Genomic DNA, 12,924 nt, shown 5'->3' with positions numbered 1-12,924 from the left:
AGTTCAACAAGAGAGTTATAAAACCTGAAAATTCTCTTGTGCCCTCTCTTCCTTTGCTTCCAGTTACCATCCTAAAAGGATCATCTAAAGGCAAGTAATTGGATTGAACATCCTGAGGAAAAAGTTTCACACAACATCAGGTATGTGGAGATATATTCTAATGTAAAATAAGCCACTTTGAAGTAATATATATTCATTGAGTAATAACAATAGTTGGTCTAGTACAGTTATTCTCCTCTCCTCTTCTGAACTGCTAAACTAAGTAATAACAGATCCAAGTTGTATCTTAATAGAAGAAAATATGATCAATGGGAATATTTTTAAAGCTGACAAGCTGACATGTACACACTGTGCTCATGATCACAATAAGAAAAATAAAAGGTCACATCCTTCCCTTTCTCTTCCCTCCTACAAACTATTGCCAAAAGTACAGTTATCTTCAGAAGTATTCATTTTAAGGCTGTACTATGTACTAGGCATAATTACATAAAAATAAATAAAACAAAGTCTTGTCCTTTGGGTATTTAGTAAAAGGGCATCAAATGGCAAAACCTTCAGGAGAATAATGTTTGAAGAAAAGTTTGTTTTATATAGTTCTTTGTTCTAAGTAACAGCCTCATATCACAGAGTCAAGGAATATCTTCTGTGCATACAAGAACATTCCAAGGAACATTTATAAAACTATGTTTAGTAAATACCAATAGTTTATATGATGGTTCTCCAACAAGGAGACTTCCTGACTTAGAATAGAAATAAGAAGAAAATTATTTCCTTTTTTTATTGCTAAACTTACTAAGATCTTGACTTTCCTAGGCAATCTTTATTATCAAGTACCTATGCTGCAAATTAGTGATAAGAATAATTCTTCTTGTACAACCAGAGAAACAAAAGTTGTACCCCATTTGTGTACAATGAATCAAAATTTTAAAAAATGATAATAATTCTTGGCTCTCCTCCAATGCTTCCTCTCTCAAAGAATGCATCTTAGACTTAAAGCAATTTTGCCTTACCACTCTGGAGTAAAATATATATATGTAATTTTCAGAAACCATTGGTCTACATTCTAATAATAAAAGTCATTTAACAAAGCTCACCCTTCTCTTACAATATCATAGCTAACACTGAGTCACTTTTCTGCTTTTCCCAGGAGCCAGTAGAAAAAGATGAAAACTCTATCACTGCTTGTATGCATCTTTGTGCTGATTGCTTGCTTCCCAGTAAGTATCCACCTCATGAATCAATAACAAACATTTAGTGTGTAGACTTAATTGAGATTTCAAGAGTTACAGTTAGATAGGACTAAGAAGTTCTGGCATACTGTTGCATAATAAGGTGACTATAGATAACAATTACGTACTATGTATTTCAAAAAGCTACAGGAAAAGATTTTGAATGTTTCCACCACAAAGAAATGACAAATGTCTGAGGAGTCAAATATGTTTACCTCAGTTTAAACATTCATTAATATATTAACATATTGAGATATCAATATCACATGGTATCCATTAATATGTACAATTTTCTCTTACTCTTTTTAAAAATTTTTTTAATTAATTATACATGTCAGTAGAATGGACTTTGATACATCATATACAATGGAGTATCAATTTCTCATTCTTCTGGTTGTACATAATGTAGAATCCCATCCATCATATAATTATATATTTACATAGGGTAATAATGTCTGATTCATTCTACTATTTTTCCTTCCCCCATTCCTTCTCCCCTCCCTTCATTCCCCTCTACCTAATCTAAAGTAACTCTTTTCTTCCCTAGTCCCCCCATATGTAAATTTTTACAGTTTTATGTCTTTTAAAATAAATAATAAATGAAGTGAAGTGAAAGAAATTTTTTAAAAGTGCTACAAGCAATTTGTATGTCCAAGAAGCTCAAAATCTTTGTTTTCTGTGAAACATAAGAAAATACATCATTAAAGCACAAGGAAACAATTTCATTTCATCAATATCTATAGAGTACCAACTTTATAATGACTGTGGTAAGCTCTGATAGAGATGCAGAAGACAGATCTTACATGGCCTTCAGGCCTTGGTGTGGAATATGGGGTTTTGATTCTAAGTATGTCAGGAAACCTTAGGATGATCAGTGAGCCCCCAGAGGAGTTACATGACTTAGGATTCTGGGGAGAAAACAGAAGGCAGAGGACAAAAGTTGAGATAAAGAGACTAGTCAGAAAGCTATGGTAGTGGTCCAGATAAAAGATAATGGAGATTTATACAGACTATCAGCACTTAAAATTAAAGATGAGGGTATATTTAGATAGATTTTGGTAATTAAGTCTGTTATACCCTCTGATGGATTAGGTGTATGGTAAAAGAAAGAACTGAACAAGGAGTTCTCTTTTAGACATGTAAAATTTGAAATGGCTATTAGACTTCTACATTGAGATGTCAAGAAGACATTTGGATATACATTTTATAAATTTCAGAAAGGAATCAATACAATTTAAATATATTTAAAGTTATGAGAAAACAAGTTCACCTAAGGAGAAATTATAGGAAGTTTGGACATGGATAGAGAAATGAAGGAACCACAAAGGGGGACAGGAACGTATGTTTCTAAAGCAAAAGAAGAATACAAAGTGAACCCTGTATTTAAGATATTTAGAGTCTACAGGGAAAGCAAGATTGAAAGTAATAATGATCCCTGGTGATACATTCTATAATAACAACCACATTCGTCTGAAAGTCTATATGCTTTTAAGTAGATTAAAACATTTACTGCACATTTATTTACTGAATAAAGTGGAAAAACCCAAGAATATTATGACAGTAGTAAAAATATAGAGAGGGGTAAAACTGATAGAGTGGGTGGAATTTACTCTTGGATATTCTCATATTTTCCATTTATCACATAATTCTCTCCCTCGACCCAAAGCCATCTTAGTCTTTTCCCCTAAATCCTGATGTTAATTTCTGTGATTATAGCAGAAAGAGTACTCAACAGGACTCAGAAGATGTCAACTTAAACTCATGTCTAAACTGACCATCCAGATTAAAATCTGTTTAGTAGGTCTCCAATTTCCCTATGTGCAAAATAGTGATAACAGTACGTACTTTACAGAGGAAAAACGAGGCAAATGAGGATAAGAGTAAATAAGAACACATTTATAAATTATATAGCATAGTGTAGATATAAAAATCATATAATCTCTTTATAACTATTTGATAAGGTTATAAGGAATCATATTCACTTTTTGAAAAGTTTTCTTTTAATAAGAAACTACTAGATATGAAATACTTCTATATTGAAAGAAATGGTGGCACTCTGATCAACACAATATTTTATTGTGGAATGACAAAATCTGGGATGTTATTTTGAGGAGGCCCTTCCTGGTGCTTCCCACAAATCCAAATACCTATAGAATCATCCTTTTCCCAAGCTCAGGTTAAATAAAACTCTTCAAACTGTCCAAATACCAGAAAGTTTCTAGTGAAAGAGTTTCCAAATAACTTGAATGTATAAAAAGATAACACAGAAATGCCTCCACGAATCCTTAGAACATATAGGGATGTAGTGGAGAGTGAAAACAACCCACAGCCAAAGACCAGCCCATAGCAACAAAGGACATGTGGAATGATTTCAGGGAGTGGATAATGTGGTTCCTTTTTTTCCAGATGTCTCGAAGAAAGATTGAGGGAATATATTCTGGAGTCTGTTAAAAATAACACATTTAACATACTGCTTCCTTCTCCAATAGAAATTGATTATAGGTTTTCATATGGTCATAAAAATAGGCTAATAACATCAAGTGCAGAAATTTTGGAGGGAAGGGGGTGTACAAGGGATTGAACTTAGGGGCACTCTGCCACTGAGCCACATCCCCAGCCCTACTTTGTATTTTTTTTATTTAAAGACAGGGTCTCACTGAGTTGCTTAGCACCTTGCTTTTGCTGAGGCTGGCTTTGAACTCAAGTTTCTCTTACCTCATCGTCCCAAGCCACTGGGATTACAGGCGTGCACCACCTTGCTCAGCCCAAACACAGAAATTCAATGTGCTTTCTAGTTTCAAGTATAAGTTATCTTGACCTTGCACTCTTCTAGTCCTCTTCCTTTCTGAATCTATTTCTTTCGTGACTAATTTTTTCTCCTTCTTTTCCTTCCTTAGAAGAGTTCAGCATTCCTCTTATTATTTTAAGAACCTGCTGCTTCCTCCTACCCACTCTGTTCTGGCTCCAAATGTCCTGTGTCTGTCTCCCTTCCCTACTCCTTTGACTCCACCCATCTCTCCCCTTCCTCACATTTTCTCCCTCTCCTCTACCCTTAAAATTGTGGTTTGCATACAAAGACACAATTTCCTAACTTAATTTCCCTGGAGGAGGAACTCAGTTTCCTCATCTGTATAATAAGGATAATAATAGCATCCACTTCACGATGTAGCTAAGGAACTAAATAAACTTGCATTTATAAACCACTTAGAATTGGGCCTGACAAAAAGTGTTATATAAGAGGATTTTTAATAAAAATAAATCACAGATATGAACAGGTAGTTAAGGATCAATAATACACTTAATGTGTTCCTCCTAGCACATTTATAGTTACTATAAATGCCTGTACACTCGTCATCCAAACTCAGAACTTTAGAGGCTTGCATTTTATACATTTTCTCTTCTCAAACCTCTCTAAATTCAATTCAAATTAACAAGTTATATTATGCCCATCTGTAACTAATAATAATAGTCGATTAATAATGATTAATATATTTTAGGTTAATCAGGCAAATTGGTCATTTGATACAGGTTCTATAGTATTTTATAGTAATTTATAGTATTTTAATTTGCCTTCATCTAAAAATGTCATAGGTATTATTGATCAGCTAAAATAAAATATCTGAAACTATTTTACAATAGTAAAACACTATTAAATGCTAAGATTTTATTCAAAAGTAAATAAATGAATTTTCTTATTTAATAATTAATGTCAATTTCATGCATTCAGTAAATATCTAGTGAGTGCCTGCTATTTGTAGTTCTAGGAATTGGGCATATGAGAAGACAAAACAAAATCCTGCCCTCATGAAGCAGATCATCTGACTAAGAGAATTAGCAGCATAAATATTTCAAAGTATTGAGGCCATATAATTAGACTTGGGTATGAAATTTAATTTAATTTGAATTGTTTCATAAATGAGTAAACAAAGATCTAATCAAATTGAGTGTCAAATCAAATTGTCTAATCAAAAGATCTAATCAAATTAAGTGTCTTATCTAAAGTCTCTCAGTTATTTAAGGGTAGGCACTGGACAAATCCAAACTTTGGCAGTATGTTTCAAACATGCTCCTCCAAAACCTGGGCAATCTTCTTAGTATCCTTAGTAATCACCTGAAAGGAGGACAGTAAGCTAGTGAAATATGACACTGAGTGAAATTAGGAAGCTAATTACTGTACTGGTGATCCAGTTTCTAATCCCAAAACATTTTATAAATATTGCTTATTCTATGGTCAACAATGAAACTTTAGTTGATAGATCAATGACTTTTTTCACTTTATCTTCTGCAGTTCAGCGAAAGTGGACGAAAGAATCACAAAAAACATATTCAACAGTCACCTAAACTTCACAAATTACCACATTCTTCTGGACTACCATCCCATCGTAATCCACTCATTAAAAAGTATTACCATGTTGTTCTACACCAGTTCTCTAAGCATAAGCCTGCACATTCACCTCCTAAGTGTTCAGTCAAAAATAACACTGTGGTCAACAATAAAAATCCAGAGACCACTACTCAACTTCCATCTTTGAATTCCACATCTCCTTCCACCAAAATTACTACCACTTCAGGTGTGATTTCTTTCACTCAGAATGCTAGTACCACTTCTGAAAGAGAAAATACCAGGACTGGCTCTTCCGTAGCTACGCCAACACCACAACCTTCTTCAGCTCTGCAGGAGACCACAGCTGCCCCACCTACATCTTCCCCAACAACACTACCACCACAACCTTCTTCACCTCTGCCAGAGACCACAGCTGCCCCACCTACATCTTCCCCAACTACACCAACACCACATCCTTCTTCAGCTCTGCCAGAGACCACAGCTGCCCCACCTACATCTTCCCCAACTACACCAACACAACAAACTTCTTCAGCACCAGAGACCACAGCTGCGCCACCTACATCTTCCTCAACTGCACCAACACCACAACCTTCTTCGGCTCTGCCAGAGACCACAGCAGCCCCACCTACATCTTCCCCAACTACACCAACACCACAACCTTCTTCGGCTCTGCCAGAGACCACAGCTGCCCCACCTACATCTTCCCCAACTACACCAACACCACAACATTCTTCGGCTCTGCCAGAGACCACAGCTGCCCCACCTACATCTTCCTCAACTGCATCAACACCACAACCTTCTTCGGCTCTGCCAGAGACCACAGCTGGCCCACCTACATCTTCCCCAACTACACCAACACCACAACCTTCTTCAGCTCTGCCAGAGACCACAGAAGTCTCACATACCACACCTAATTCTTCCCCAGAAACTCCTGCACCTGAAACTTCTGAAACTACAGCTGTACCCATACCCCAAACTACTACTCCAACCACTAGTCGAACTGTTACCGTTAAACAACCAACTTCATCTTCCAACCAAAATGTATATATTCAACTTCTTGAAGGCTTACGGTATTGGTTTAATAATATTTTTGATCGTTTAGAAAGGATTCAGTAGTATATCATACATTGTGGAGTGTTCTGTCATTTATAAAATGTGATTTATGAGTACAGAACTTTCATCACAAATATCAAAGTGAAATTATAATATCATTTAAATTTTAAGTATTATCACTAATCCTTGAATCAAACTATTTTTCCCCACATGACCTATTAATATAACAAACCACTTCTATCTCACAAACCAAGTGATCAAGATTCAAGATCTGTGATTATCTATGATTCAAGATCACATTTTAGGACCTACACAAATATCCCACTGAGGAACAGGAAAATATTTAGATTAAAAATGACAGATTGTATGGGTCATCTACCATTCACTCTCCCCTAAATATTGGAAAATATCATCATTACTTCGTACCACCACTCAAAAACTCACAGAATCATCTAATTTTCTAACTGGAAATGGATAAAACTGACTCTTTATACCTGAACAAAAACATCTAAATATCAATAGATTTATACATATATGATTTATCTTTGTATCTATCTTTCTATATTTCCATCTATATTCATATATCTATACATAGTCCTATCATCATACTGCCAAGTAAGTAAAAAATCCTTTACACCAATCATCATAAGTTTTAAATGAAATTTCACTCCACAAAATGTGATCCAGAAAAAGGGAATGATTTGAAATGAGTGAAAATGAAATCTGGCAGCCAAGCACAAACCAAGACTCTGGCATTTCATTTTTAAGAGCATGTTATTGTTTAAGCCTCATGATTGACATTGACTATATTTCATCTAATTTAATTTATCTAATGTACTTGATTCGATCCTCTGTGAACCACAGAAGACTTTGTGGCATATAAAAATTTAGTATTAATTCAATTAATGCACATTAAGTCAATATAAAATGTGCTTGACAGAGGAATTTTTCTAATTTAGTCACACATTTGAATGTGTTTAAAAGTAAACCATACTAGACAACTGCCCTAATGCCAGTTTGCAAAATTGCCTCTGAAAATAACCCTGGCTTTAGTTGACAGAAGAATAAAAATTGTGTACTTGGTGTATAGATATGATGTTAACTTTGGATGTAAGATTATCTTTATTTTCTGTACTACTACTAAGAAATGTGGTGATTGTATTTAGACTTTTGCTAATTAATAAAGACATCCCATGGCAACTATTTTCAATGTGTATTTGAAAGTTTCTTGCCTTCCTTAGACTCTGAGACTGACAAAAAGAGGTCTAAAGAAAAATGTACATTCTCGTCAACTCTGCCACTAAGAAGCCAAATGGCCTGGGTCCTCAATATCTCTGAATTAAAAGTGTTTTCCACTCTTCAAAGTGGTTAATTTACTTACATTAACTTTATTTTACTTACTTATGTATGTTTTCAATGCAAATTCTGTATTTGTCCTATGCTTCTACTCTGATAGAGTCTCCCCCAGGCAGCCCTGAATACTCCAGCCTCCCACAGGGCCAGATTCTCCAGCTTCGCAGTGCAGGCCCCCCAGTGAGAGCCTTTCTGCACAGAACCAGCTCCAAGTCCCTGAACCAGCGTGCGGCCAGCTCCAGCCCGCCCGCAGGTTGCTTCAGAGAGCAGGACAGGGCATCCAGGGACTTCCCCAAGCAGCCTGGCACCCTCCGGCAGGAAGCGCCTTTCTAGGCTAGCGTCTCGGAGAAGACCGCCCAGTAAGAGCCTTTCTACACAGAACCAGCCACAAGTCCCCAAGCCAGCGGAGACCTCCGACTGGCAAGCAGCCTCTGGGACCAGGGCAGGGCAGCCAGAAACCTCTCCAGGTCTCTCTCCCTAGAACCAGTAGCAGGCTAGGGGCAGCTTTCTTTGGAAGCACTGAATTATTAAGTTACTCCAAGACTTCAGGCTACTGAAGGCTGGGAGTGATACACTGGAAATCTCCAGGGACACTATAAGCCAATAGAGGAAATCTGCAATATCTCAGCGTCCCACTGACATCTGACCAATATAAGAAAACAAGGGAAGAAAATGTCCCAAACAAACCTAGATACTATATCAATAAAACCCAATGACAGCATGGCAGAAGAAATGTCAGACAGGGAGTTCAGAAAGTACATAATTAAAACAATCAGGTTAGGGTTAGGGAGGGGGGCAAGTATGGAGGAAGGAAGGACTATACAAAATAAAAAAATAAATAAAAAAAATCAGGGAGGCAAACGAGGAGATGAAAGAGCAAATGCAGACATTAAAGGAGGAGATGAAAGAGCAAATGCAGGCATTAAATGATCGCACCAATCAACAGTTAAAAGAGCAAATACGGGAAGCAAGAGATAATTTCAATAAAGAGTTAGAGATACTGAAAAAAAAAAAAAAAAACAGAAATCCTTGAAATGAAGGAAACAATAAACCAAGTTAAAAACTCCATAGAAAGCATAACCAATAGGACCTGGAAGACAGAACCTCAGATATTGAAGACAAAATATTTAATCTTGAAAACAAAGTTGAACAAACAGAGAAGATGGTAAGAAATCATGAACAGAATCTCCAAGAACTATGGGATATCATGAAAAGGCCAAATTTAAGAATTATTGGGATTGAGGAAGGCTTAGAGAAATAAACCAAAGGAATGAACAATCTATTCAATGAAATAATATCAGAAAATTTCCCAAATCTAAAGAATGAAATGGAAAATCAAGTTCAAGAGGCTTATTGGACTCCAAATATACAAAATTACAACAGACCCACACCAAGGCACATTAGAATGAAAATACCTAAAACAAAATAAAGACAGAATTTTAAAGGCCGCAAGAGAAAAGAATCAGATTACATTCAGGGGGAAACCAATAAGAAAATCAGCAGATTTTTCAATCCAGACCCTAAAAGCTAGAAAGACCTGGAACAACATTTACCAAGCCCTGAAAGAAAATGGATGCCAACCAAGAATCTTATACCCAGCAAAACTTACTTCCAGATTTGACGATAAGATCCTTCCATAAAAAAAAAGCTAAAGGAATTTACAAAAAGAAAGCCAGCATTACAGAACATTCTCAGTAAAATATTCCATGAGGAAGAGATGAAAAACAACAATGCAAATCAGCAACGGCAGGAGCTAGCCTAAAGGAATAGCCAAATAAAGAAGAAACCAAATCATGTCAAAAAACAAAAATGAGTCAAATGGGAATACAAATCATATCACAATGATAACCCTGAATGTTAATGGCCTGAACTCATCAATCAAAAGACATAGACTGCAGATTGGATTTAAAAGAAAAATCCAACAATATGCTGCCTGCAAGAGACTCATCTCATACAAAGAGATACCCATAGACTAAAGGTGAAAGGATGGAAAAAAACATACCATGCACACGGACACAGCAAAAAAGCTGGAGTATCTATCCTCATTTCAGATAATGTGGACTTCAAGCCAGAGCTAGTCAGAAGGGATTAAGAAGGACATTACATACTGCTTAAGGGAAGCATAAATCAGCAAGACATAACAATCATAAATATCTATGCCCCAAACATTGGCTGATCCATGTACGTCAAACAAATCCTTCTCAATTCCAGAAATCAAACAGACCACAACACTAGGTGATTTTAACACACCTCTCTCACCGCTGGATAGATCGTCCAAACAAAAATTGAACAAAGAAATCATAGATCTCAATAACATAATCAACAACTTAGACTAAACAGACATATATAGAATATACCATCCAAAAAAGAACAAATACACTTTCTTCTCAGCAGCACATGGTTCCTTCTCTAAAATAGACCATGTTTTATGCCACAAAGCTACTGTTAGCAAATACAAGAAGATAGAGATACTACCTTGTACTCTATCAGATCATAATGGATTGAAAATAGAAATAAATGACAGAATAAAAACAGAAACTTCTCCAAAACTCAGAGATTAAATAATACACTATTATATGATGACTGGATAACAGAAGACATCAGGAGGGAAATTTAAAAATTCTTAGAAGTAAACGAGAACAAAGACACATCATATCAAAATCTATGGGACACTATGAAAGCAGTACTTAGAGTGTTGGAGGCCGCTGCCATGTAGGGCCCACAGTGGTGGCTGGCCTCGCCCTATGGTGCCGAGAAGCCCAGCTGCAAGTGCTTTCTATTGGCTGACTGATCTCCTCTGCGTCCGTGCTTAGCTCGTGATCAGTACATGTCCTCATTACCCACCATTAAGTCTCCACGAGCCAAACGCCTGACCCATTAAGGTGATTGGCTGTTACATCCCATAAAGCTGTGTATTTTGCGCAGCGGCAGGGAGATCAAGGCAGAGCAAGCAAGGTAAGGAGGGCAGGCAGCAGCTGCGGGACGAGAAAAGAGGAGAGGCGGCCGAGGCGCGACAAGAGAGGAAGAAGAGAGAAGTGACAGCTGCACGAGAGAAAAGAAGGAGATAGAAAGCTGTGAGACAAGAGAAGAAGCAGAGAGAGAGAGCTGTGCGACAAGAGAAGAAAAAGAAGACGGCGGCGGTGGAGGAGGAGGAAGAACCAGGCACTCGGCTCAGAAGCTCTCCCATAAAAATAAAGACCTTAAAACTTCATTTGAGAGCCGAGTCTTCATTGTACTCGCTGGACGAGACATTAGAGGAAAATTTATTTCACGGGGCGCATTCAACAAAAGAAGTAGAAATCAACGAATAAACAACTTAACACTACAGCTCAAAGCCCTAGAAAAAGAAGAGCAGACCAACACCAAAAGTAGTAGAAGACAGGAAATAGTTAAAATCAGAGCCGAAATCAACAAAATTGAAACAAAAGAAACAATCGGAAAAATTAACAAAATAAATAGTTGGTTCTTTGAAAAAATAAACAAAAGCGATAAACCCTTAGCCACACTAACAAAGAGAAAGAGGGAAAAACTCAAATTACTAAAATTCGGAATGAACAAGGAAATATCACAACAGACACAGTGAAATACAAAACATAATTAGAAGCTATTTTGAAAATCTATACTCCAACAAAACAGAAAACCTCGAAGACATCAACAAGTTTCTAGAGACATATGAATTACCTAAACTGAACGAGGAGGACATACACGACTTAAATAAATCAGTTTCAAGCAATGAAATAGAAGAGGTCATCAAAAGCCTACCAACAAAGAAAAGTCCAGGACCAGATGGGTTCTCAGCCGAGTTCTACAAAACCTTTAAAGAAGAGCTCATTCCAATACTTCTCAAAGTATTCCATAAAATAGAAGAGGAGGGAACCCTCCCAAACTCATTCTATGAAGCCAATATCACCCTGATACCTAAACCAGACAGAGACACATCGAGGAAAGAAAATTTCAGACCAATATCCTTAATGAACATCAACACAAAAATTCTCAACAAAATTTTAGCAAATCGCATACAAAAATATATTAAAATGATAGTGCACCACAATCAAGTGAATTTTATCCCAGGGATGCAAGGTTGGTTCAACATCCAGAAATCAATGAATGTCATTCACCATATCAACAGACTAAAAGTTAAGAATCACATGATTATTTCAATAGATGCAGAAAAAGCATTCAATAAAATACAGCATCCCTTCATGCTCAAAACACTAGAAAAAATAGGGATAGTGGGAACATTCCTTAACATTGTAAAGGCCATCTACACTAAGCCCAAGGCCAATATCATTCTAAATGGTGAAAAACTGAAAGCATTCCCCCTAAAAACTGGAACAAGGTAAGGATGCCCTCTTTCACCACTTGTATTCAATATCGTTCTTGAGACTCTGGCCAGAGCAATCAGACAAACCAAAGAAATTAAAGGGATACGAATTGGAAAAGAAGAACTCAAACTATCCCTGTTCGCTGATGACATGATTATATATTTAGAGGAACCTGGAAATTCCACCAGAAAACTTTTAGAACTCATAAGTGAATTCAGTAAAGTAGCAGGTGACAAAATCAATGCCCATAAATCCAATGCATTTTTATACATAAGTGATGAATCTTCAGAAAGAGAAATTAGGAAAATTACCCCATTCACAATGGCATCGAAAAAAATAAAATACTTGGGAATCAATCTCACAAAAGAGGTGAAAGTCCTCTACAATGAGAACTACAGAACACTAAAGAAAGAAATTAAAGAAAACCTTAGAAGATGGAAAAATCTTCCATGTTCTTGGATAGGCAGAACTAATATTGTCAAAATGGCCATACTACCAAAAGTGCTATATAGATTCAATGCAATTCCAATTAAAATCCCAATGATGTACCTTACAGAAATAAAGCAAGCAATTATGAAATTCATCTGGAAGAATGGGCTAAGGAAATGAACAGACACTT

At 36.4% G+C, this 12,924-nt stretch overlaps 1 protein-coding gene across 1 annotated transcript; it reads left to right on the top strand.

The window, feature by feature from the left end:
* Window positions 1-1,163: 1,163 nt before the first annotated feature.
* MUC7 (mucin 7, secreted) lies at window positions 1,164-6,690 on the top strand (the record flags this gene model as incomplete). The annotated part of the gene is made up of 2 exons (XM_079153124.1): window positions 1,164-1,217; window positions 5,518-6,690. 2 exons carry the CDS (start codon window positions 1,164-1,166, stop codon window positions 6,688-6,690), a joined length of 1,227 nt encoding a protein of 408 aa, XP_079009250.1.
* Window positions 6,691-12,924: the final 6,234 nt, after the last annotated feature.

The sequence above is a fragment of the Sciurus vulgaris genome (genome assembly GCF_902686455.1).
Source record: "Sciurus vulgaris genome assembly, chromosome: 9".
Taxonomy (NCBI): Eukaryota; Metazoa; Chordata; class Mammalia; order Rodentia; family Sciuridae; genus Sciurus; species Sciurus vulgaris.
The sequence above is the reverse complement of the archived record's forward strand: the minus strand, read 5'-3'. Positions and strand labels throughout refer to the sequence as shown.